Source organism: Larus michahellis, chromosome 6, assembly GCF_964199755.1.
Source record: "Larus michahellis chromosome 6, bLarMic1.1, whole genome shotgun sequence".
NCBI classification, from domain to species: domain Eukaryota; kingdom Metazoa; phylum Chordata; class Aves; order Charadriiformes; family Laridae; genus Larus; species Larus michahellis.
This window is the reverse complement of record NC_133901.1, coordinates 60,156,477-60,184,227: the sequence shown is the minus strand read 5'-3', so window position 1 is coordinate 60,184,227 and position 27,751 is coordinate 60,156,477. Positions and strand designations below refer to the sequence as shown.

General features: G+C 40.8%; 2 protein-coding genes across 2 annotated transcripts in view; one reads left to right on the top strand and one right to left on the bottom strand.

Moving 5' to 3' along the window:
• Positions 1-331: 331 nt before the first annotated feature.
• On the bottom strand, positions 332-8,498 carry LOC141745092 (glutathione S-transferase omega-1-like). Its single transcript, XM_074592247.1, has 6 exons — positions 8,253-8,498; positions 8,032-8,140; positions 6,094-6,316; positions 4,301-4,402; positions 1,646-1,752; positions 332-880 (listed from the first exon to the last, which is right to left on the bottom strand). Exons 1-6 carry the CDS (start codon positions 8,284-8,286, stop codon positions 727-729), a joined length of 729 nt encoding a protein of 242 aa, XP_074448348.1. The 5' UTR covers positions 8,287-8,498; the 3' UTR covers positions 332-726.
• Positions 8,499-10,776: 2,278 nt separating this feature from the next.
• CFAP43 (cilia and flagella associated protein 43) overlaps positions 10,777-27,751 on the top strand; it is a 49,402-nt gene continuing 32,427 nt past the window's right edge. Inside the window, exons 1-9 of the mRNA XM_074592679.1 lie at positions 10,777-10,918; positions 14,033-14,286; positions 15,084-15,180; positions 17,268-17,435; positions 18,830-18,980; positions 23,707-23,857; positions 25,467-25,529; positions 26,668-26,747; positions 27,480-27,611. Coding sequence (XP_074448780.1) covers positions 10,806-10,918; positions 14,033-14,286; positions 15,084-15,180; positions 17,268-17,435; positions 18,830-18,980; positions 23,707-23,857; positions 25,467-25,529; positions 26,668-26,747; positions 27,480-27,611 — 1,209 coding nt within the window. The 5' untranslated portion in view covers positions 10,777-10,805. The remainder of the gene's footprint in view (positions 10,919-14,032; positions 14,287-15,083; positions 15,181-17,267; positions 17,436-18,829; positions 18,981-23,706; positions 23,858-25,466; positions 25,530-26,667; positions 26,748-27,479; positions 27,612-27,751) is intronic.

Below are 27,751 nucleotides of genomic sequence, written 5' to 3'. Positions count from 1 at the left end.
GATAATTGAGGCTAGGACCTAGAATAAACACAACCCTACTTCAAAAGGGCAGAGAAGGATTACAACCACACGCTTCACTAGCAAATCTACTCCAAATTGGAAGCCATTACTAGATGGTTCCTGCAAATGGAACTCCAGCAGGGATAAGTGGGTAGGATGTCAACTTCAATGATGTCTAACGAGGAGTACAGTTTGTACTAGATAACTGGACCTTAACTTCAGAAACCATACTACTTCGTTAGTCTTTACAGTGCCTTGCTCCTCTCTGCGCAACCAGTCCAGTCACTAATAGCTGCCTGGAAACAAGAAGGAAAAAAAAAAACAACCCGTGTTTAAAGACAACATCGTTTGCATTTTATTTATTTCCAAGACATCAACATTACAACTTTTAAATCAAGTAACAGGGTCACTTCAAGGACTTCCCACCAGTAATGCTTGCAAAGAGGGCAGAAATAATAGTACATCACCTCTGAGTAAAGCAAACATTTTCCTTCACATGATATACATGCCCAGCAATGACTTCCATCTCCTGCCTGAAGCCAGCGCATCCTCCTCCTGACAGGAAGGAGTGGAGTTCAAAGAAGGTTTCTCAGCCTTTTCAGCATAGATTTATTCCCCATTATGAAATGCAACCAGAGAAGAGCCCATGCCAAGTTACACTAGATGCCCACAGCTCACACGGAAAAGCAGCACTGACACTTTAGCAAGCATGTGACTACTGGCACCTCAGAGCCCATAATCACATGCCTCGGGGCTGTTCTTCAAGTAGAGCTGGAGGTAATCTTTGAATGTCTGCGGGTCAGTCATTGTAGCCTTGACAGCAGGGTCCTCCTTCATGGCCTCCATCCAGCGTTGGAGCTTTGGGGTGTGACTCAAAATGCTATGAGAAAAGGAAAGAGACTAAGTAATGGGAAACTTGGAGGGCATCAAGGAAGAAAAACAGCTTGAGCAGTTCTATTTTACTTCTTGTTTTGCTTTCTCCCTCCCTGTACAGTGTTCAGCTCAGAGCAGGTGATGAAAATACATATCAGATCATAGAAGACAGACTAGCGTCTGGAAAGTGAAAGAATTCCTACAGAGCTTGTGCATTCTGCAAAGCTGAGCAAAACCACAAATAAGCACTTATTGTGCAAGATATCAGCGTGTTTTTGCTTACGTTATGCCCACTGTTGTTATTTATTTGCTCTGAGTAGAGGGCAGAGGCTTGTGCACCACTGCCTCCTTCTGGACTGCTTTGCTAATGGTGATTCTTGAAACAAATACTGTGTGCAATGGTTGAGTCCTCCACAACTCATGAGCCTCTTCTCTCCTCTCTCTTGCATAGGCCACCATACCTGCATCCCCTTCAAATAAAGACCATTTTCATCTATGATGTTAGGGATGGAGAGAAAGTCCTGTATTTTGACCACTTCTTCCAGATCTGTCAAAATTATTTAGTAGTAAATCAGACTTAGCGAGAGAAAGCCTGTTTACAAAACATCCCTGAACAACTCATCTCTCTTGAGAAGATCCTTGCCCCAAACTGGAACACAATACGAGCTTTCTTCAGCAGCACCCAAGAGTGGCCCATTGCTGCAGAGTGTACGCAAAGAATATTTATGCTGAGGCACTTCAGTATGCACTAGAAGCCAAGTGAGGTACTCACTCTTTCAGCTGTAATGGCTCCAGACGTTCAAACCACGGCCAGATCATGTAGTCAAACATGGAGATTGAGTCCCCACCATAAAACACAGTGTTGCGTTTGGACAGAATCTGTGAGGGGCGAGAGATGACAATTGCCCTCCAAAGGAATTTACTGCAGCAGGACACTACAGTAACAAAACATTCCCACCTCGTAGTGGAATGCAGGCTTACCAAAGGTATCAGCCAGCAAACAATGCAGATACAGCACATTTCTCCTGTACACTGAGTATCTGAGGAGTCCATGCTAGTCAATAAAGTAGCTGTACTATCAAGCTTAACTATTTCATACACTGCCAGTCCAGCTCTTCTCCAGCAGTTCAAAAACTGTCATAAAATGTGACTCACTAGTGAGCTGCAGCTTGTGCACAAACAAAAAGGAATTTAACACTCAGAATCTGTCAGTTTATTATTTCTTACTTGTCAAAAAGCATTAATGGCACAGACTAATCAAACCTAACAATGCATATGCATTTCTTGGACAATAAATCCAGTTAAATTTAACATCCAGGTAAACTATAACACTGTTTTAGCATAGACTGTTTTCTCATGGCACTTGAGCCAAATGGTGTAAGGAAAGCATTTCTAACATTACATCTAGAACTGGATTCGATTCCGGGTGCAAACAGAACAGGAAGCAAGAGTAACATCCACATACTCCAGAAAGAGATGCCCACAGCTCAGCACAGAAAGCAGGACCACAAAGGCAGCAAGTTCTCTTGTTAACATTTATGTTTCTGATACATTTCAAGAGCCATGGTCATCCAAATTTAACATGCTTTGGCATTTGAAATATGGGACTTTGCCTTCAAATTTGGACACACAACAAATCTGGACAACACGTCTATGGCATTTACTCCCTGTCCCCTAACCCCCATGTTCCAGTAGAAATTTCAAAGCAGTTCTTCAGTAAGCATCAAGCTGTTTGAATTACCAGGTGTCTGGCAGACTGTAACCTGGCAGTTGCAGAGACCCAGAGATGGGAACACAGCTCCCTCTGTTGGGTAACAGCAAGCTAAATACAACAGTGCTTCAAAACACTTCCCTTCTTGAATATCTCCTGCAATAGGCTGAGTGAGGGTTGCATGGCTCTGTTCCTTCTTCCTACCCTCAGCTGACCTTCAGCTGCTCCTGCAAAATCATAGAATCTGTTGGGTTGGAAGGGACCTTTAAAGGTCACCCAGTCCAACCCCCCTGCAGTAAGCAAGGACTTCTTCAACTAGGTCAAGTTGCTCAGAGCCTCATCAAGCCTGGCCATGAATGTCTCCAGGGATGGGGCCTCCACCACCTCTCTGGGCAGCCTGTTCCAGTGTCTCACCACCCTCACTGTAAAGAACTTCTTCCTAAATCCTTTGGGGTATAGTAAAATAGAGACACTGAAGGATCAGCAAGTATTTCACAGCATTAATAAAGCAGGAGGAAGGTTAGTACTTCCTTAATGTTTAATAGATTTGTGTTTCAGGGAAGTGAAACACACGTGGCTTCCCCCAAGAGCTCATTTATAATCTGCACTAGTCCAGCATCAGCCTGACCAGACAGACAAGACTACTCTGAAAACAACTGGGCAAGTCAAGCTGATAGGGAAGCAGAATGCACAGAACTGTTAGGAGAACTAGGAATATACTAGAAAGCTATTGGTAGCTTTGCACCAGAAGAGAAACACTACAGAGGACTGCTTTTTGATCGAGCCAGACAAGCATTAGTTGTGGCTGCTAATAACACAGAAGGAATGGGTTCATGGTAAAGGCAAGTCTGACAGCTGTTCAGAACAGCCAAGAACCACTACTGACACTACATCAGGATTGTGAAGTTGCTAATACAGCATCAAAGCCACCTGACACTTCCTGGACCTCTGCTGAAGTTGCATTACACCACTGTAGCACATGGCCCACGGCTGGATTTCTGCAAGGGACAGATTACATTAGAATCATAGAATGGTTAGAGTTGGAAGAGACCTTAAAGATCATCTAGTTCCAACCCCCCTGCCATGGGCAGGGACACCTCCCGCTATATCAGGTTGCTCAAAGCCCCATGCAGCCTGGTCTTGAACGCTTCCAGGGATGGAGCATCCACAACTTCCCTGAGCAACCTGTTCCAGTGTCTCACCACCCTCAGAATAAAGAATGTCTTCCTAATATCCAATCTAGATCTACCCTCTTTCAGTTTAAAACTGTTACCCATCATCCTATCACTACTGTCCCTGTGAACAAAGATGTTATTTCATCACCAGTGTATCTGCACTGATTTCAGCAGAGCTACAGCACAGATGCTTTTTAGCAGCTCAGACTCCTTAACCCTTGCTCTTAGAACACGCTGCAAGGTCTCCCTACATTTCAAGCACAAAAAATATTTCTAAGATAACAGCAATCATCTAGAATTCAAAAAGTCCGTAAGTCCACACAGTCTTCATCATACAGATGAAGTTTAGTTTAGCTACTTTGAATTTACTCCAATGGTGCTGTTGTGCATCCTAGGCTGGGGGGAGTAAATTGAACGATTGTTCATTGCTATTACTACCAACTAAATGAGAAGAGATCTAGTTCCAAAGGCCAAAGCATAAAAGAAAAAAAGTGATCATAGAATGACTGGCAACTTGGTTGTTATCATGAAATACTCTTACCTCTTCAAGTTTGCCAAACTTTTCAGCAATCTCTGCTTTCAGCGCCGTGGTGTCCTGTCCATCTTTGACTGCCACAAAATACTTGAAAACTATGGGTGTTATCTATACAAAGGAAAGGATAAAGTTTTAATGTTCCTATTACAATAATACAACTCTCTCAGACCTTAAGATGTTGAGATACTAGATGCAAGTTAAAGCTTAAAGATTTAACTTGAAAGAGTTAAATAAAGTCCATTAATATACATCTTTCATACTTCATAATAGGTAATAAAAGGCTTAAAGGAAGAATGAATGCAAATACTAATGAATTTTAGTCTTGTAATAAAAGGAGAATAATGAAAAGAAGGGCATGGTTCCCATTTGCACACACTACCAAAAAAGTAGCAAGGTGCAGAGTGGTACTCCTTGCCCAGTTACACATTCCTGAAATCCAAATGCACTTTAATTATCAACATTTAAAGTACTTTAAGAAAGAGACATGTAGCCCAGGATACTCAGGCTTCTATAAACCTGTGCATTTTCTAATTTGGTAATTGCCAGAGAAATAAATTAGCGTACAGTACCAGGAAGCTGCCCCGTGGCCAAGTCTAGCCACATTATATTCTTAAAAGCTCATAGACAAACATTTTTCTAAGATCTTGTCATTCATACAGCCAACGTTCAGTGCACGTTTCTTTTCTTGTAACATGCTTCCCCTCAGCCCTCTTCCCATCATGCCTATTCAAGAAAGGCTTGTAAACTGAGAGCAGGCCTGCAGGGTCAGGCTGAGAGTTCAGGCTGTTCAGCCTGGAGAAGAGAAGGCCCCAGGGAGAGCTTATTGTGGCCTTTCAGTACTTAAAGGGGCCCTATAAGAAAAATGGAGACAAATTTTAGCAGGGCCTGTTGTGACAGGACAAGCGATTATGGTTTTAAACTAAAAGAGGGTATAAGGAACAATTTTCTTTTTACAATGAGAGTGGTGAAACACTGGCACAAGTTGCCCAGAGAGGTAATAGATGCCCCATCCCTGGGAACATTCAAGGCAGGCTGGACAGGGCTCAAAGCATCCTGATCTAGTTGAAGATGTCCCTGCTTATTGCAGGGGGACTTGGATTAGACGATCCTTGGAGGGCCCTTCCAACCCAAACTATTCTATGATTCTATAAATATATCCTCCCTATCCCCGCTCTTTGCATCTTGCACTGCTTTCTCTCCTCTGCTGCCTCATATCCAAGTTCACTTCTTTCACTTCCTAGAACCATGAAAGCACATACTTGTATTATCTATGCTTAGGGTGCAGAGAGGTTACTTCCAGTCACCTCCAATCCCTACGGAGAGCCAAAACCAGTCTTATACGTGCCCCATGTCTACAGCCACCCGCCATTTCTTTTCCATGGTTGTAGGTGTTCTCAGTAAGTCAGGCACTCTTCACATTCTGCATTCATACACTACTTCCTACAGAAAGACTCAGATCAAAAGACAGCAATTCTTACTGCCTAGGTCTCAAGCATTCAGCTAGTTTGGTCTACTAACCTTTCCAATGCCCAAAATCCTGCCTCAGTCATATACACTGTCACTAGCTTGGCTGTCTGCCTTTATCTATCCTGACACATAAATGCTGGGAGCAATTCAGACACACAGTGGTTTGCACGTGCTCACAGCAAGAGACCCCAAATAACCCCTTCAGTTATTTAAAATGCTTCTCCCAGACACAAGTCCTCTGTCAAAGGACAAAAGCAGCACTGGCAACAGAGATGCAGGTTTTGGCGCTATAGTAAAGTAAGAAACACAATCCCACCCTGATCATGCAGTACCTTTGAGAATTGTTCCAAGAGCATCTTCTGAAAGGCTCGCTCATATGGGTCTGAAGGCATCAACTTCTTCCCCGGAAATGCTTCATCCAAATATTCACAAGTAATTGGGGACTCATAGATCAGCTGGCCCTTGCTGGTCTCCAGAACAGGAACAAGCCCAAAGGGGTTCTTCTCAAAGAACCAGTCAGGTTTGTTCTTCAGATTGATGTTGATTACTTCATGGCTAAAACAGCAAAAGAAACAAGACGCAAGTAGGCTCAGTTCTGCTACCGTCCACTCCATACCATGGTGAAATACAGTCATAACACCTCAATAGCTACAGTACTTGAGAGGCTGAATCCTCATTCCCCTGCAGAGCTAAGCATTTGACATATAGAAATACTGCCAGGGAACACTTCCCTTTGCTGGAGAAAATCAGCACTGACTTACAATGAGTTGTTTGTTAACTAATAGAAAACACATGAATAGTCTGCAAGCACACAGAGGCAGCCCTTACAGTCATCCTAAAAGCGAAGGTCAAGCTTAGAATGCAGCACACTTATCACATACAGGTTCGGGGACATTCTAAGAAAGAAGCACTTGATTGCAAATAAGTTACACTCCAATTAAGAAATGCAGCTGAACTTTAATCTGACCTTACACCACAGAGCAAATCAGGACAGCATCCTACCTACTATATGAGGCCACAGGTGGGGAAGATAAGAACAGGTGTGCAGGGTAAAGGCAAAATAGATTTTGATAAAAAAGATACATGGGAAATATGCCTATCTTATACTAACATTTTAAATGCTGTGTTATATGTCTGACCCTAGCAAATTCCTTGTAAGCCCAAAGATCTGCTGAACCTTCAAAACAACTGAAAGGTTACCAGAAGGCACCTACTGTGGCTAGGTAGCAATAAACCCCCTCCAAAATCACTATACTAAACCAAACCTCCCAGCTCAAAAAATCAGACTGAAGACACTAAGTAAAAACAAAATTAAACTGACCTGGAAGTTTTAATGCACCTACTCTTCGGAAAAAAAGAGACAAGAAAGTAATAAAAACAAAGACAGTTCTTATCTCACTATCAAAAGAACTGAGTGGTAAGCATTCGCTATGCTAATATGGACTCCCAGCCCAGTGCTGGTTAACAAACAGTTGGCAGGCCTGGGACTTGGTGGGAACCCGCAGGTGGAAAACCCTGTTACTTTGAAGCTGTAAACTGAGGGAAGCATTAGTCCCCATTTAAAAATACTGAAATGACACGGCTATCTTGAAAGAGAAACAAACACAACTACTGAATGCCATTAACTTACTACAGCAGGGGAATGAGAGGACATTGTAGGAACACAGAACATTTCCTCTTTAAAAAAAAAGTCACTCACTCACTACTGTGTTTTGCTAAGCTGTAATATAACAGAAACACTTAATATTTGTATCTCCCAGAATTATCTCTGCAGCTTACATCAAAATCAAACAACAACATACATTAAGGCTCTACTCACATTTACTCAGGACAAGCTCAAATGCTATTATTGCAAACATTCAGGAGACAGGGGCAAGACAAAAAAACAAACAAACAAAAAAAAACCCCATCAGCTTGGGGTTTTTCCCTACGAATTTACTTTGGGCCTTTACGTAATTGATTTCATACACAGCCTACTTATTTCCCACATCAGCAAGACACTGCCCCCCAAAAAGAGTCCTAAAAGTTCAAGCTTTATAGCAAAAATCACCCACAGAAACCCCTTTTCATTCAGTTTTTTCAGGGCTGTTTAAATAATAGCCGTTTAGGACGTCCAGGTAAGCAGGGAAGCTCGAATCGCCCCCTGCCAGCCCTGACGGCCCGCCGCGGGGTGCAGCGGGGCGGGGGGACCGCGGGGGCGGGCGGGCGGCCGGCGGGGAGCAGCCACCCGGGCCCAGAACCGCCACACCGGCCCGCCGGGACGGCCTCACCTGATGCCCTTGGCGCGGAGGACGAGACGAGTCCTTTGGGCGAAGGGGCAGAACCTCATGCTGTAAAGCCGGATCACCCCCTCGGGCACCGGCCCCGGGGCTGCGCTGCCTGAGGAGAGAGAAGAGAACCGCCACGATCGTTACAGCCGTTACTCGCCTCACGCACAGCCCTGCACCCACTCCACAGGCCCCAGCCCCGGCTTGCCGAGGCCGCCGCTTACCCTTGCCCAGGCTGCGAGAGTGATCGCCCGCCATGGCGTTGTGTTGCGTTCTGCTGTGCCGGGCCGCGCCCCACCGCCGGCCCCGTCCGCGGGGGACGGCCCTGAGGAGGGCGGGAACTACCGTCCCCTCAGCGGGGCGCCGGTCGCCGCCGCTGGGTGCGCGGGCAGGCAGCTGGGGGTCAGGGCCTGTGAGCCAGCCCGCCTCCCTCCCCCGGGGGCTGCCGGCGCCCTGCCTCGGGTGGCTGGCACCCACGGAGCGGGGAAAGCTGGGGTTTGGATGGGAGGATCGTCGCGTACCCCGATGGTCCCTCCTAGAGGAGACCCTCCTCTCCACCGGGGGTGCTGACTGGGACAGGCACTGCTGAGCTGGTCTTGCAGCATAACCCACCCCAGCTGGCACTTTCTTTTAAACGGGAAACCTGTGACAAAACACCCCATATGCTTGGGTTTTTTGAAGCGGTGCCTCCAGCAGCTGATGAAGCACCAGGCCTGCCTCCAGCTCCTCCACAGACAGGGCTACCTGGGCCAGGCCTTTCCCGCTACAGCAGCAATGTCTGCCCTTCAAAATCTCGTCCAGTCCCATCTTGAGGAGAACAAGGAGGGTTTCTCTCTCTCCTGCAGCTGTTCTGCTTCATGATGAAAACCCAAGAGGAGGCAACGGATAACAGACCTGTGGGAGCACCAGGATGTGCACAGAGCAAAAGGGAGAACCGAAGAACAGACTGAAGTCCTCTCTGTCCCTTTTGCTTCCTCTTCAGTTGAGGTGAGGGCACCAGGGCCTTCCTTGTACCAGCTTTTCATGGTGTATAATAATGGAAATGGAGGAGCTTTCCTCATAACGCATTTCAGCATCCAAGTTGATCTATGGTCCCAGAAATAAAGTGTTTCCTTTCTTGGGGTTCCACACACTTCCACCCGGCCTTCAGGTCATAGCTGTACCTTATTAGGAAACAGCAATTTTGTAGGCACCAGAGGGCTGGGGCAGCCATAGCTGAAGGGAGGGATGGTCCTGGCCCTCCTGGTGATGGGCATGTCTCTGTCAAATCCCCAGGGTTAACAGAGGAACACTGGAGCTTCCCTGGTCTCATCAGTGGATCTGTGCTTGCACAGCGGGGAAGTTTTGCCTGCTGGTAACTTTTGGTTTGGTTTTGTCACTGGAGTTGGGCTTCAGGCATCATGTCACAAAGACCAGTATTTTCTGTGGTGATCCCTTCTGCAGGCAAACACTGAGTTGGCCACTAGTAAAGTGACCATGAACCTGACACCACTATCCATTTGGATAGAACAACAACATGATTTTTTGTTAAGTCATTGCTGTTTGATTATGCGATTAATAAGCAGCTTAGCAGTGAAAGGGAGTGGTAATGCATTGCACAAGCCTGCCATGCCCTAGGCAAACAGAAGTGACATAAGATATCCTTTGCCAACAAAATTTCTCCTACCATTAAAAAAACTGTGTTAGAGAACATATTTCTCATTCCTCTGAGTGCTTCCTTTAGGAAATACTCAGCAGCATTCTTGGTCATGAAAAAAGAGAAAATTAATTTGAAATTTGTTTTAGCAATTAAGAAGAACACAGGCAGTCTGCCAACTCACAGCCCAGAGACAGGCATGCAGGAGCTCAGAGCAGCATCACAAAATCTGGCTGCTACGATACCCCCTCAAAGGCACCATGGAAAAATAAACCCATTTCCTCATCCTGTCTTGGTTTTGCATCGCACACAGAGCGCCCAGGGAGACGAGAAGGTACAGGCTTGTCCTGCTGCCTCCGGACAGGAGTGCCACCCTCCAGCGTTGCTCCATGGTGCTGTGGGTGCAGAGGAATATCACAAAACCACACACCATCACTGTACAGACAGCTAGTAACAAACTAACACAAGCAAGACACTGTAAATAACATTTCTCCCCTTAGGAAATGGAAAAGAAGATGTTATTATTAATTCTGCTTTTAAAATGCTTGGAAATTCTTTCTGTGTTACCACACTAAGTACATATATAGAGATCATAGTTGTACTTTCTCTTCTTTCCAGTGGCCAACTCTCTTTGGTGCTTCACAAGTGCCATCTTACACATCCTGAAAAAATACTACCCCAGGTGCAACACTTTCTGGAAGGAAAAAGAAGAGAAGCAACAGGAGACCAGGTACAGCTGTCTCACTAAGCAACAGGCCAAGTGCCAGGAAGGACCAGCGGGGTGGCCAAGGGAAGGAACCTACGGTGGCTCCCCCAAGGCTGATAAAGCTTCTATACCTGACAAAGCTGCCAGCTTTCGAGACATAGAGGCAACAATTGCCCAGGTTAAAGGCGACAGCTATCAGCGCCTCACAGGTGGCACTACCCACATACCAACACCCGCACTACTGAGCACACCGCACAGAGCTCTCGCCTCTTTGCACTCCGTCCTTTTAAATACCCACCGGTGCTCATTGGTTGGTTGGCGCACGGGCACAGGCCAATCAGCTGTCTGTTTTAAGCCCGGCGGGAGGAGTTACTTCAGCTAATAGCAGCTGTTGTTCTTGTTCCTAAGAGACGGCTGTAAACGGGTCGGTGGTGGATGGAGGTGGTGGGTGAGGCCTGGAGTGTGGGCCCGGCCTCTGAGGAGCTACGCGCCGAGGCCCTGGGGGGCCGCCGCTGCTCCTCGGCCGAGGAGGCTGCGCTGGAAGTGAGGTGGGGGCTGGCCGGGACAGCCTGCGCCCTTCGGGCCACCACACGCCCCTGAGCCCCTTGGCCCCGGCGGGTTGTGCCCGGTATCCTGCCCTGTGCCCCCGGGGCACAGCTTCTGGCACCCCGGGCCAGCTCTGTGCAGCCATCAGAATAGGACAGGTTTAACAGAGAAAGGAAGAGAGGCTGCTGTGCTGTGTGTCTGTGTTAGGGCAGCAGGTAGTTGGGAGTGGGGAGACTGGGAAAGAAGTACTTGCGCTGCAGCATATAGCAGTGACTGAGCCTTTGGTGGATTTGGGTGAAACTTAGGTACTCTGCCCTTAGCACAGGGAGGCTCTGAAATAAGGAATATGCAACCCTGACTAGTTTTAAGCTGGAGCTTGCTGAGTTGATAGGAAGTGTGGCACGAGTTGTGGTATTTTCCTCTGGAGCGGTTCTGGCAGCATGCAATCCTCATGAATTCTTGGGGCATGCTTTTTTTTCTCAGTACCTGGCCTTGTGAACCCATACAGTTTAGTTCTGTTCATGGCCACATCTCTCTTCTGTTTTACCCAGACTACTTCAACTGCTAGAATTTCCCTGGCTGTTCTTTACCTAAACCCTGCTGTCATCATCTCCTGACGTGGCTCTTACTTTTCCTGGTATTCTAAGTTCTCACTCCTGCCTTTCTCTCTCAGCATCTTAAGCTACATGTCAGAGACTTTCAGATTTCTTTTTCCCACAAACATTACACACACTATATATAGAAAGACACTTCTCTTCTAGGGCTCTTGGCAAACCAAGAACTTGCTTTTTGGCTCTGAACAAGTAGGAGCTCTAGATGAATTAAGCTGTTCCTGCCCCACCTTGGTTGAGACTTTCACAGCAATTTAGGATGTTTAGACATTTTTTCTATGTAATGGGACAGATGTTAAACTTCCTTGTCCATTGCAAGTATTTCAGCTGTTTCATCGATGCTTATGGGACATATATCTGTAATAAGTGCAGCACTTTTTCGTGTAAAGAAAATTATTTCTTCTATTAATAGGAGAAACAGGCTTCAGCCTGATAGTGTTCTGATACTACTCACAGAGTAAAAAAGATACCATCTGAAGTATGTCATTACTATTCTGAGAAGGTCCCTTGTGCAAACTGGTATTATTTGGAAAAGCTGTGACCAAGGTTTTTTGCTTTGTGAAAACACCATTAAGAAATGAAAATATTATGCAAAATTAAAAAAAAAATAATGTAAGCTCTACTGGATGTGAAGCAAAGCCCATTTCCATAAAATAGAAAAGTTTCAAGTTTGCCTTTTTTATAAATTAATATTAGCAGGTATAGTATTAGTTTTAGAGGGAAGTGACAAAAATTATTTTGCAGAGGAAAACTGGAATGCTGTGTTCTGTGTCTTCAGAAAACTTCAGAAAACACAAAACTTTGACAAAACTCATGGTTTCATGTGATCTATTTTATATGAACTAGCATTTTTCAGTGGCAAAATGCTCCATAAGGAAATTTCCAAGCAACTCTAATTACTTTACCCCATCTACATTTCATCAGCTGGCTAAGTTTATGACTGAAATACTTCTGACAAAATGTTTGTAACAGAACTGGAGACAGGCACAGCATGGAAAACACGTGTGTGAGCCATGGCTAATTACCTGACTCGGTGTGTACTGCACCAGTCAGGCTGACATCAGGTAACAGCCTGAATCCTTGTCCCCTTAAGCCTTTACTGGGTGTATAAGGATGATAAATTGTGCTGTCATCCCAATTAATTTATCCCTGCATACATATTTCTAGACTTCATTTTACCTCTGCAAACGGAAGTTAAAAATACTTCATTTCCACTGATTCAGATCTAGTGTTGGAGAAGAGCATAGAGCTTGTTCTCTTCATAAAGGTCAGCTTATGTGCTGTGGCACATCATACATCTAGTTCTTCTGTAAAAGGTTCAGAAAAATATTCATCAGCTGAAATGTCTCCTCTCTGTTGTTGTGGTGTTCAGTTCATCTGCACAAGCACATGTTCAGCATGCTCCTGCTCCCCTCTGGCTACGCTTACTCCTCGGGTGTGTAGCAAAAGAGGCCAAGAGCAGAAACTACTCAGAAAAGATAACAAGAAGTTATTGCTGGACATAAATATCTTAAGACTAGTCATTTAAAAATGTTTCAAACTATGAGAGTGCTGAGGCTGTAGTGCAACCTTCTAGTAAGAGTATAGAGGATCAGCACCTGAGCTGATCTTAAGACTGACTTATGTTCATGAAAGGAGCATAAAAACGCTGCTTGCAATCGCAGAGGGCAAAGATCTCTTCCAGTCAAATGCTCTTACTTGAAACAAGAGATGGAAAGTTTCTGAATAGAAATTAGAAGAGAAGGTGCTAATGGCACTGCTGAAACTCTTCTGCCGTGGTACTAGCAGGCTAAGCTGTGGCTCAGTCAGACACCTTAGTGGTAAATGCAAATCCCCTTGATAAGAGGACCCTGATGTTTATCCACACACTTTCTGAAAGGTAAAAACATCTGCAGGCAGTTATGAATTTGTTGATACTTTGTAAATTCCTAAGCTGACTCCTCTTCAGTAATTTATTTCAGTCCTTGTGCAACACATCCTGTTTACATTCCAAAGTTTTACCATGTTCAAGCACTGGTATCTTTAAAGCAGAACAGTCCTCCTTGTTAGGTTCATATAAACTCAAGCCATGCCGTTGTGTTTTTTATTTTATGGGGATGAGATGAACTATGAAAATGTAAAAAGGTTAAGCAAATGCAGTTGGGTCCCAAGTATGGATTGTACCTGTGTAATTCTTTCAGAATAAAGGTATACTCTATTACTATGTTATAAAAGTACAAAACCAGAGCCTGTGAACTGGCTAACTTTATTTTTAGTGAAAACTGAAAGAAATATAAGCATCTCTCCATGTTCTGATAGCAGTCCTTTTGACCATATGTTTTTGGAAACACTGAACCGGTGATTCGTAATACTAGATTTTGAAGTTACTGTGGTTTGTAACATTGGTATGAGGATAAGTCTAAGAAATGCCAAGCATTGGTTCAGTGTAACTTAGGCTACAACTTTATCGCAGTATTTTGAGAAATGTGTCTTTAGTGTTTTAACGTTCAGTTGCTCTTTCTTAAGTTGGGTTCAGGGATTCTCAAACAAGAACTTTGGCTTTATCAACAATCAAACTGTCTGCTACCCTTGTGGCAATTACATCCTCTTCCTGGACATTGAAACAAAGAAGACGTCGGCTCTGCACTCTCAGACTGGTCAGGTGGGAGCCTTTGCAGTGAATGGGAACAGTCAAGTGTTGGCCTTTTCGGACCGGAAGCTGAATCCCATCATATATATCTACAATTTTCCAGAGCTGAATAAACTGACAGAATTAAAAGGTAGTGATGTGGTAACCCTCCCCATCACCATTTTATTGAAACAATACTTAAATCATCCAGTTTCTGAAGGATTTTTTTGATAAGACTTGAAAGACAGGAAACTGCCTCATGACAAGATGCGTGAAAAGCAGTGGAAGGAATTTTCCATTGCACTACTTTTAGTTAGGCTCAAACTAGTGAGGAATATGACGACACAAAATGGAGCTGTTTTAAAGGAAAAACTAATGGAATGAAATGGAATTAATTTTAGGAAAATATAGTGAGAATAACCAAAAAAATCATACTGCAGTAGGCTCCCAAGCAGACTGCTGAAAGCCACATCGAGAAATCTGAGATGTGAGAGGAATCAGGGTTCTTGCAGTTAAACTTTGGAGTTTGGGATCTAACGTATATTTTTGCCTACATCAAAACATTTCTCTCCTTAGTTAAGTTGCTTACACTATCTATGTTTCAGTTTCCTTGCCATTTAAATAAGGATCATACAACTTGTTTATTTCATATATATGAATGAAATTATGACTCCAAAGGATTTCAGGGTACTTAAGGAAAAATACTTTACGAATTCAAGTTGTTATTGAAAAAAATTGACAAAAGTTTTTGACAAAAATTCCAAGCAGTGATACATAGGGAGCATTTTTATGATCAAATCAAAACAATAATCTGTAGTGAAGCAAAAGAATCAGGGGCCTGAAGAATGTCTTTGAAAACGTTATAAAGGAAATGTGAAGAGTATCTGTGATAGTATACAGTAAAGTCTGGGGCAACTAAAGACCATGTTCTTTATTTTTACATTTCAGGTAATGCTCAGCTGGACTACACCTTACTTGCATTTAGTTTCACAGGCCCGTATCTAGCCAGTTACTCTTCAATCCCAGAATTTGTTCTTTCAGTATGGTAAGAGTAAAAAAAATAAATCTCTAATACCATTTATATTTAATTCATAGTTTGTATGTGTGCTGTTTTAGCACAAATTAAGTTAACAAATGTGGAAGACATACTGGTTGCCTTCATCTCTTTTTTTTCCTGATTGAGCATGGTCTGCAAACTTTCTGTACCAAACTTGCCGTTTATTTTCTAGCATTAGTATCCACTAGTCAGAATGGCTGTTATTTGCCACAGCTATCTTCTACTTTCTTTGAAATTTTGTGTTTTGGAGTACTTCTAAAGTCTTCAGCATCAGTTAATTATCTGTTCACCCTTGGAAGTTGAGTACCATGGTGTTTGTGAAAGTAAGTTGCCTGCTGAAAAGGGGAAAAGTGTTCTAAAGTCGATTTCCACTTTTTCGTCCCCCTGGACCCTTCAGCGGTCCTCTTAATTACTTGTGCTTGATCTTAGTTCTGTCTTACAGTTGTGCTCAGTGATTGCACTACCATGGGTCACTGGGTTAGATCGTCATTTTCTGCTTGTTGTCATGAAAAGAAATATTATATAATATGGTACAGATACAGAAAGATTATTTAAGATTTTAATTGTTATGTAAAAATATAATCCTGTTTATGCCTCCCTTGCCAGCAAGCTTCCATTGGCTGTGGAGTCTAAGCACTTCTTCAAAACAAATGGGGGAGGGTGGAGTAGGAAGAAGGCAAGCAAGGACACGTAATGAATATTCTGTATACTCCCAATTTAATGATAACCTTTTCTTGTACAATTATTAGTGAAAAGGCAGAAACTCCTATAACTTCAGAATGTTAGTAGTGATAGTAGATACTATTACAGATGCCTCTTCTTTATCCCTTATGAAGAAGAGGAGTAATGTTTGCTGTGAACTCTGATTGTACACAGTAATTCAGGAAGTTTCATATGGTTTCAGATCTTAATAAATTATCTACTATAAAAGAGCATTGGCACTATCTGTTAGGTATGAGAGGAGAACATGTTGACATCTTTAGAGAGAGAGCTACACTGATATGTTTTAAAGTCAGAATTGCAACTTATACCTACCTGTGATTTTAATGAGAGTTACTGTGTTTGTGTGACTACTTCTCATTTTTTGCATGTGCTATCAATATTAACCATTGTCTTGTGTCCTGATCTGTTTCTGTGAGTTAATTTATAACAGGCCAGAACAACAGGATTATACTAAATCCATTTACAGCAGTGTATGCATTTTAGTTGTTTTCCCTCTCAGCAGTAATGACAAATACTAAGGCTATAAATGTTATTTAGGCTAGCAGGCAGATATATTGTCCAAGAACTTCAGAAACAGTTTTAACCATTTTCTTCAAATTATGTTAATCAGTTCTTGGATAGCACCTAAAAATGCAAATGCAGTCAAGAATTAATGTGGATAATAGAGAAATATGCAAATTAGGTGGTGAGAACATAAATAGGTTGCACAGGACAAAGGAAAAGTCAGTGGAAAGCAGATTCCCAGGCTTGTGTCAGCTGTACATAACAGCCTCACACAAATTCTCTCCTGTTTTGTGCTCATTAGTTAATGCAGCCATAGCTTGTATGTCTGCATTCACAGCACAATTACTGTATTACCTAAGTCATCCATAGATAATCACAGGCTGACTGTGTTTTATTTCCTATTATAATACCTTCCAACTGCAAGCCTGCAAGCATTATAATAATTATTTTACAGATTGGAAAAGCAAGGCTGAGGTCTGGGGTGCTGAAGAGTTAACTGTTTGGGCCCATTCAAGTAGTCACTGATGGAACGGTTGAAAAAAATTCACGTCTCTTGATTCTGTTGGTCTTTCCACAAAAGGAAGTGCATGATAATGTTTCTAAAATGTCAGTTTTCAAAATTATTTTACTTATTATACAATCTTTTTATAGCAGTACTAATTTTATGTGTGGCTAATTAACCACCTCCTTTTTATTCTCAAGAAGACCTAACTTGTTTGACAGCAGAAATTTTTTGTCAGTGACAAAGTATTTGCTTGAATGTCAGTCGTAATAAAATCCAGATCTTTGGCTTGAAAGTTTTTGACTTATTTAGTGGATTTGATTTTCTTTTACTCTCCTTAATGAAGGAACTGGCAAGAAAATGTCATCCTGTGCAGTGAGTCTCAGCCAGGGGTAGCAGCAACCTCTTTAAGTTTTAACCCTATGAATTGGCAACAACTGTGTTTTGTTAATGAGAGCTCCGTTACATTCTGGCATATCGAAAAGAATAATGATGAGCATCACCTTAAGCAAAAGTAAGTGCAACACCATTCAGGTTAAGAGAAAATCTAGAATTATATTGTTATAACTAAGATTAGCAACCTACATGTGTTTGGAAAGAATTAATCCAATTTAGTTCACCTAGCAATTGCAATCAGTAACTGATTAATCACAACCAGTGTGAATCTGTCTAGTCAATCAACTGAATTGAATTTATGATTTCATTTCTTAGCACTCACATGTTCAGGTTATGCACATCATGGAGCTAATGTGAATCAGCTGCTTTGGCAGCCTCTATCAAAAGCTGCATGACTGAATTTAGGTAGTGCCTGGACTGCTTTCCTGCAAGTGGCTATGTTGAGCATTGCTTTTGTAGCTATGAAACCACCAAATTTGGATCAAGTTGTTTCCTAGTAAGCATAGTTAAACAATATGTTGTTGTAATCACAAATTGTACCAAAAGCAGCGTCCGTTTTCTGTGTGATTTCCAGCTTGTGTGGCCAATTTGCAGGTCCAGAGGGGATGGCTCTGTCAATGCAATTCACTGAGCACAGCAAACCTAGAATTTATGCTAAAATGTTTCTTGAGGCTGGTGTAAAAGTAGTACGTATCATTCAAGTTGGAGTCCTTGAAATATAACACCTACGGTGTTTCAGTGGCAGGTACTCTACAATTCCCAAGTGTGTTTGATCTCGTTAACTATGAATATAACCAACATATTGCCACTAACACAGTTACACTACTGAAAGTATAGACAAGGCCCTAATTTGTAATATGAAAAGAATACTGAAAGGGTTTTTGCCTTTTGTCATTAGAGAGTATGTATATGAAAATACACATATACTCATTTTTCCTCACTTTTCATTCCATTTAATAGAGGATAAACCTCCACTGAGAATCGTTTATTTTACATAAATTTTTTCCAAGTCATAAATCAACATAGTTTGTAAACTCTAGAATCCTCAACCCCTGCATTGTAGCAGCCACTCATACATCGATTACCACAGTACAACAGGCAAACACTACCAATAATTTTTCATCATCGGTAAACTTTCTCCAAAGAAATATTAAGCATGAATCCTCACAGCGTATGCAAGTTAGGTGTGTGACTTTATTAATCCTGGTTAATAAGGAAACAGTAACATAGAATAGTTGTTTATACAAGACAACAGGAAAAGACACTGAGTTAGAGCATGGCAGTCTGTTTCTGCCAGTTAGCAACATTCTTCTTTTGTAGTAGAATTACTGTTGCTTTTCAGTGAAATGGAATGTATGTGCCATGTAGAATGATTGTCTACTCTTGCAGAAGTAAAGCCTGTTAACCGAATTGGTGTCTCACAGTTTTGAAAACATGCTTCTCAGTTTTGTATTACCATGTACTATTTGTAATATTTCTTCTCCTCAGACAGTGTCTCTTGTTTTTTCATAGCCCTGTGAAACTCCATGATGGACAAGGGTCCGTGAGTCCTCATAAGGAATTGTTTTTCCCAGTTTCTCATAGTGAAGATTCGTACTATGGCCCTGATTTGCCAGTTTCAGCCATTGCTGGACTGGTAGGAGATGAAGCAGAAACATTCATGGTAGTTACTGATTTTTTTCCTTTTTACTATTCCAAGTCATTATGCTTTTTATGCAAATGGATGTTAATAAAGTGATAATTTTAGTGTCTGTTAAACAGGTACAACCCAGTAAATAGATCTATTGTCTCAACAATATTTTTGAAATCCATTTTTAGAGGATGCTTACAAGACATGCTGCTACTGCACAGTGAAGTACAATGTAGAGATTTCTGACACAGGTTCTAGCACAGTAACATGTCTGTGCAGTGGAGGTACTAATCTGTATCCCAGAAGCAGTATAAGCATCTCAGCATTTAACTGTGCCCAAGCTATTATGACCTGCTCAAAACTTGAAAACCTATTCCCATGCTAACCTTCAGGTATCCTTACTTCCTCTTGAGATTTGTTTTCTTTTTGACTCTGAAAATGTTTCATGCTACAGAAACATTGAAGGCTTTATTCCAGACAGCAACCCCTGCTTCTGAAATACATTCCCATACCACTGTCAGTCTTGGACCTGTCCATTTGTCTCGCATGTATTTGATCATTTACTTGATAGCCTCCCATGAGATGCCTCTTTTGAGAGGCTTCAAAAATGTGCTCATTTTGTTTGAAATTTACTTTCACCTGACTACCAATTAGAAGCATCTGCCAGTTTGAAAACATTTAAATTGCAAATCTGGTATTCTGTTCTAAGATTAAGACCATCCGTTTCTATTTGGTGGCTCGTGATGTATGTGAGACACCAAAACTACCACGCATAAGATGATACTGGCATTATACTATGTCTTTTCAATGGACAAATGTGAGTTATGTATTATCAAATGAGTATACCACAGGTTTCTGCTATAAGCTTTTCTTATAAGGCAGAATAAAAAATAAAAATAGGGAATGGTGCTTTCCTGACCTCATCCTCTTTTCATGGCTTCTTCATGCATTCAGATTTGCAGTTTTTTAACTGTGTAAGTGCTGGTGCCCTTGGTTTCCAGGAGAATCAGTAACTGCAAACAAACATCCTGTACTGATGCTGATTACACATGAACTGTTTATATTTCAAGTGACCTTGAACATGGAAAATGAAGATAATGTATGCTCATCGGGGCATTGCCTTTTTCTTCTGCCATACTGCCTCTTATATTACGTGCAGATGATGAACTGCAAAACATACTTTGTTATTTAGGCTGTAAAGTGAATTATGAGAGGTATTGAGGAAAAAAAAATCTCCCGTATTAGGTCTGTGAAGCTTAATAGAATTTGTCTGTCCTTGAATGGATGCTATTCCATTCAGGACTGATAGCTTCTTATGCTTGGACTTGCAGAACGATGTCGTGAACTTTTCCACATGGAAAAGTTTGTGCTTGCAACCATACCAGATACCACTATAGAGTCTTTTCATTCCCAACTGCCTTCAGAAAAACCTAGATTTCTTTTTAGCACCTTCAAGGTGATTATGTTCTCCTTATACACAGCAATACTCATGGAGTAAGAGTAGATGGTTCTACTAGGCTTTGACAAAGATTTTCTTTTCTTTCAAATTACATGGTAAATATTTTGATAGTTACTTACTGTCCAAATTCCCTAGATGGGTGTGTTTTGCTTATGAATATTGACAAGATAATGAACATCAGGTTATTTAGAAATGAAAGCTTTTGCAGAAATACAAGCTGCTGCTGTTCCTTTTGTTATTGTGGTGGTATGTTTTTTCCTGTGTATTAAATTGTGAGGTGCTACACTCACAGTTTAGCACCAGGAGGCACTGAATCAATTTCTGGCATGTTTTCACCTGGCTCCAAACTATGATAGCTGAGCAATTTTTTGAAGGACTTGCATTTATTGTGCCTTATAGCACTAATTCTCCCCTCCCCGCGTGCCTATGCATGTATGTGCCGTATGTAACCTAGCAGAAAACCTGAGCTATACCAGATCTTGTAACCGTGCTCACCTGGAGGGAATCGCACGCGTATGTCTTGTCACGTTAAGCACCCCCATCCAGCACCCCAACATGGAACATATAGTTATGCCAAAGAAATTCCTACACAAGTTGATCAGAATATACTTGATGGAGAAGATACTTTGAAATACTGCTTTATCAAGATCCTCATGTTGGAAAGTGTTTAATGCAGCAACTTTGAGAGATTGAAGTGACTGAAATTGCTGAGTTCCTCAGATATCAACGTATCTTCAGACTACAGTTGCTGTAAAGGACCAGGCTATCCAAAATAGAGGTGCTATAACTACCATTCTTCACTGTCTTTATTATTGACAGGCTGCTGCAGTAGATCTATCAGTGGTTACTATCACTGTTGATTTCTATACCATTACAAATGTCCATGAGCAATTAGCTGACTTTGGCCTAAAATCTGTGCCTCGATCTTTGTAAAAACCTTGGAGTTATTTTCCTCTTTACTATCATGAATGTGTTTTTAATTAGTAAGAGGCAACCTGCTTCTCCTGTGGTGATTAATGAGGCACATTCAGTTGAATGCAGTGGGAATAGTATCATGGCCTGATGAAGCTCTCCCTATCTCCGCAGAATTCAACAGAAGGATTTTTGTTCTTTATCACTAAATCCAAGTCAGTTGAGATCGATGTTTTTCATGTTGATGTAAGCATCCGAAGTGGAGAACCATTTATTTAGGCTATTATTTAATGGAGTTGTCCTCAACCTGTAGTCCATGGTCCCTGGAGGCTCTAGCCCACTCCTAAGGAATGTGTGAGAGGCAAGTAAGAAAAGTAAGCCCATTGCCTGTGCACTTGATAGCTGCTTTGAAATGTGTTAGGGTTCCATGCTCTAGAACGAGATACTGAGGCTGGGTATGTACCAAAGTGTAACCACAACGGGGCAGCAGAGTGAAAGGAATTGAAATATCCTACAGCTTTCAATCCTTTTCTTTCTTGCATTGTATTGATTTAGTTTTATTTCAGTATTTGTTACAGTTGGGACCTGAGTTTTCTCAATATGCTTTACCATGACAAGCCCACTTGACTCCACTTCGTCCCCAGCACCAATTTTATTCCATTGTCTTTTTATAAAACTGTTAATGACAAGGATCCATCATGCATTATTTTCTCTGAAGAGGTGCTCCTCAAAAGGGAGAGAAGTTCAAAAAAAGACAGCATTACTATTATTATTATTATGCCCCACCATACCAATGCACAGTTTAAGAAGTAACCTGGTTTGGGATTTACATAATCTCATCCTAGGATTAGCATATTTTACGGAGTTTATGTGTAAAGATAGTCATGACAGCAGGTACAAAGGAACATTACAGAAGTTGTATTTACACAGGAATCTTCTGATTCACAGTGGTTCAGTTACAACCTTCCCAAATATTTGTGATGTTCAAGCCTCTTAAAATCAGTGAAAATGCCTATATTAAGTATTTTTCTCTGTGATGGAAAGACCCATTTGTTATAGATTTATTAGTGTTAGTCATATTTGTTTTATAAACTAAATATTAGTATACTTTATTTCTGTAACATTTTCTCCTGAGAAATTCAAAACGCTTCGTAAGCATAAATAGAGAGCAAGTTACGTACCAAGAATCATATAGCAAGCCCTTGGCGTATTTTACTAATGAAATCTATGTACTGATGAATCTCTGTCCCATGTTTTCATCACAAAATCATCTGTATTTCCTCTTTTTATAGAACCTTTAGTGAGACAGCAGGCGTTTTGTAGAATTATAGACTCTTTTTTTTTTTTCATCCATCATAGTGTCTATTGTTCCTCACCACTTCTGCTCACATGTGGTTCTTTGAGTCTTGTCTTTTAAAGGTTCTCCCAAGGTTTTCTTGTGTTTTGTTCCCTTCTCCCCCTCCCTGAATTCTCTTTGATCTGGTTCTTTCTGTCGCGGTATTTATATGACTCCTATTGCCGTTGTATCTGAACAGGTCACTGTCTTTAATAATATTTGCTGGAGAAGTTCTGTTCTTCCTGTTTTACGGATGACGGATTTATGAGATTTGTTTTAGTAAAATGAAATTCAAGGCACATGGGAAGTCTGCGGCAGGGATATTTCTAGAACTAATTTGCAGATGACCCAAAGGTTGACAGAGCTGTTTTACAGAGAAATTTGGATTATATGATACGATAAACTATTCAAACAAAATGTGTTTTAGTACTGCCAAGTGTGCAAGACCACATGTGCAGGTTATGTCTACAAAGTGAAGGCTATTCTGAAATGCAGTTTGAAAAGCATTTGTCAGGGTGAAGTCATAGTGGGTAACCATTTCAATTTGGGCTTCCAGTGCTGTTCTGATGTTACAGAAGAATTAAACAATCTAGAGGCTCAATGTATTGAGTTTTATCATAATTTTATCATTAAAAAATTGGGAGATGACCTGGTTATGGTAGGTCAGTATCTTTGTAGGGAAGATACTGGAAGGAACTCCAAGCTAGAGGACAAAACTGTAGCAGATGAAAGTGCTGCAGAATAGATCCAGATAAATTCAAATTTAAAAGTATATAATTTTTCAGTGAAAATACAATTCATCATTTTAACAGGCTTCTATGCAGAGAGGTGAGTTCTTCACTACTATCTGCAGTCATAGACTTTTTTCGAAAATGTTCTTGTTTCTCAAGTTACTAGCTTCAGTGAAAGGATGACTGAATAAAGTAAAGCTGATGTTATACAAGTGGTGAAACTCTATGAGGTAATGGTCTTTTTTTCCTTAAAAATTTATGTAACTGCTTGTACAGATATTTGTCAATTGTTGATTAAACTTGTTTATTTTCATGCTGAAGCCTAGAAATTATATTAGGCCCTCAGTGCATCCTACTGCCCACTGCTGGACAACAACCTCAGAAATTTACATGGGCTGTAAAGAAGGATATGTTTTAGCAATTAGTGCTGAGACGCGCAGTGTTTCTGCTCTTCAACAAAAACCTCTACCTGGTAAGAAATAGCTGCATTGTGTGTTTTATTCAAGTAGGGAGGAGAGTGGATAGGTGAAACGTTTTTTTGCTTTCTTCTGTTCTCCTATGGTGTACCTTACAGAAATTGTAAAGCTATATTGTAGAGCCATAGTTCTTTTATTAGCATGATAAACATTTGAGAATGTCTTTTGAACTTCTCTGTGGGTTTCTTTAGCACCCAATATTTGGCTTTCATTTCTCTTTGGCAAAAAAAGAGAAATTTAAAAACATCAAAACTGATAAAATGAACAATAGTTCCAGGAGCCCAGACCTTATTCACCAGCCCTACTAGATTAATATTAAACTATTAATAGACCAGACATACACAATATTTTCCCTATTAGTTAAGTACCAATAATTGTATTTTATTTTGCATGAAATGTTGATTTGTCCTCATTTGGTATGTTAGATAATGTTAGAACAGATCTTTGAAGACTCATGATAAGTCCTCAAACAACAAAACTGAATTTAATGTTATGTTGCTTAATAGAATTCCTTAAGGTCAGTTCTTACACAAACTGTTTTCTAATGAAAACAAGGCTGTAAAGACTGCCAGGTTTTACTGCAGAAGGTACGAAGCACAGAGCGTGAACATGAAGTTCACTGGTTCACTCAGGTCTAAGAGGAGTACTGAAATATGCTGGTGCTAGAACTGGATGATAGATATCCTGTTGTAGACTAGCATAGAACTGTTTCTCTAATAAACACTGAATCAATGTTAACGGACAGTGATAATCTTGTTTTCTTCTTTTGCCATGTAATACATTATTGTTTAAGCTACAGCAAGTGTCCTTGACTTTTCCAAAGTACTGTATCTCTGTTCAGTTTTGATAGTTAACAGAGAAATGTAAGGCTGCTCTTAAAAAAACCCCAACAAACCAGCATTATTTCTGTGCTTTTGAACTTATCAGAGTTTTAAATTTACCAAATCAAGAGTTGGAAATCATCAACAAATAAAAAGCTGAGGTGTGACCAGAAATGTTTTTGCCAGTTCATTAGAAGGCAACAAGAATATTTACCATTTGGGCTTTTCCTTGGCCTGTATATTCTTCTTTGAGTCTTGTCCTAAAAATGTGTAACAAAATTTTCTGTATTTGTATTGTACTGAAACTTCTGCTTAATTTAAAACATACTGCAATCTGTAGCTATTTAGCAGAATGCTTAAGTGCGTGTCCGACTTCAAGCACATGCTGCAAACAGAATCATAAGCAGCCACAACGTTTCACGTGAGCATTTTTTTCAGACTGACTGAAGTTTTCTTCTTAATTACATCAAATTAAAAAAAAAAATCATGTTTAGAAATAACAAAACCATAACTTAGCACTAGAACATAGCTAAATCTGCATCTGTACCACTCTCCATGCCAGATATTGCTATCTCCCTTTTACAGCTGTAAGCTGAATCACAGAAAGATAGTGCCTGCTCAGTTGCATAAATGACAGAACTTGGGTATTGGGGAAGAATGCACATTTTTTGATTCAGTATCCTGAACCTGGCCTTTTGTTCAGTAGACTGGAATACAACTGACTTTTATTGCAGTATTTTCATATAAACAAGGTTGACATTATAAATTATTTTCTTTTCTGCAGAACACATGTGTAAAATGTCGGATGTGGTGTCATACGTTCGTAGAGAAGTACAGAAAAAGAAAGGTATTTCCATGTTCAAATGAAGTTAATAGATATTTATGCAGCACCAATGATGTCTAGGAGTAGTAATAGTGGAAGCCACTGGTTAGAAAAACTCAGCTCACACTGGCCTCTGTAAAACATGTGTATGGCAATCTTTTATATGTTTACATGACAAATGATTAATACCTTTTGTGCTAATGGATAGCCAAAAGAATAGCCTCAGGAGAAACAGTAGTAGTGAAACGATCTCTGTTCATTTGAATTTGAGTTGGAATAAGCAATGCTAGAGTAGATTCTCTACTGCTTAGTTTTAGTAGCTTTTTTTAGAACTGCAATCACTTGTAATTTAGTTGAGTTAGGTTTTAGGGGTTTGTTTAGGATTTTGTTTCAAACACTTTGTTTTGGACTCTGCAGTACAGAAAAAAATATTCACATAATGGACGAAGTTCACCACATGGCCACAAAGATTATTGCAGAGTATAAGTACACAACATACAAAGATGGGCTAAGAGAAATATGTTTGTTCACCCTGGAGAAAAGGAAATGAGAGATTTTACTGTTGCTTCAGCTTCCTAATTAAAGGTTACAGAGATGATGGAACCAAACAGGCAAATGACACGGTTTGCATCAATCAACATATACCCAAAAATTCTGGGTATATATCAGGGAAAAAAATACTTTTGCAGTGAACGTAGTCAGACAGTGGGACAAGTTGCCCAGAGAAGCTATGGAATTTCCATTCTTGGGGATATTCAGACCAGATATGACTCCAGACCACATGATATAACATTGAAGTTGTTTCTGAGATTGAAGTTGGCTCTGTGTTGAGGAGGAGGTTGGATCAGTGGACTTCTAGGGTCCCTTCCAACCTCAATGACTATGATTCTGTTATTGAAAAACTTTAATGTGGCTATTTAGCAGCCTTTACAAAATCAAATGATTTCTTAAATTACTTTCTAGTTCATCAGACAACAGTAGTCCTGTCACTTCAAATTATGTATACCGAACTTCTCCTTCATTATCACAGCAAGAAGTCCAAAGAATATGTAGCCCATGGAGCCTTTTTACTCACAAATAGTAGGTCATTTCAGATTTGAAGTTGAGACACATTGTTGCAATAAATTAAATTTGATATTTTATGTCATTTTTGTGCTCTCAGGTAGCAAACTAAAGGATCTGGAAAACCGAGGTATTTTTGCCATGGCGTTTTGTAACAAGGGACTGTACGCAGCTGGAAGTGTAAGGCAACCCTTATGCCTTTGACTTATTGTGTGAAAATCAAAGAACATTCAAATGGAGTATATTTGCAGACTTCATTGCAAAGACAGGAGTTAGAAAAAAGTGGAGGGCTGCAGAACTATAAAGGTCCTTCCTGGCGTTGTGTATTTTTTCTTTGTTAAGACTTGAGACAAGAAAATGGAAGGAAACAGGGTGGGAAGAGATGCCATTTTTGCAGTCAAAGAAGCAACAAAAGAGGACAATCCTTTTTTTTAACAAAAGAAAAAGAGTATTTTACAGGAACAGAAAAGGAGGATGGACAAAAAACAGGAGAGGAGAGAAAGTGGCCAAGAGAACCACCAAATTGTTCTGTGCAAAATCTAAATCAATAATCCAAACTGACAATGCCATTGTACATTACTGCTTGAGAGTGGGACAAATTCGTATACTGTCTCAAAAAACCCAATAAGAATTCTTAAGTATTAACTGATGACAAAGCCTTTTGTTATCAAGCAAAAGTAAAACTTGTTAGTAAGACTTGTATTAAAGAAGACTGTTTTTCATTAGATTAATTATCCAGGTTTAAGAGTCCTCTGGATTTAGACATACTAAAGGCAAATGAGACCATTAGTGATGGGATATGGTTAAACACTCTTGCTTTTGAGATTTTCAGAAGTTCTTGCAGTTCAGTTTGCCAGAGTGGGCTACGGTAAATGACCTAGGCCTGATGTGTATTTGTACTTTTCTGCACAGGAAGGCATGTTATTCTTTTATGACATCAACGGTCTGCAGTATGAGATGAAAATCTGCGCTGATATCTTACAACCCATATCCAGCCTCATATTCTCTCCCGATTACACCACACTTCTGGTTGTCACTGACCAGGTATAGCAGTTGAGATAATAGCATTATGTAGTGGGATGTTCCTGTGATTCTATATGTGTATGCTGATACTATTAGTATGAAATGTCTGTAATGTAATCACACAAGTCAATAAATTATATCAAAGATGAACTTAGTTCATC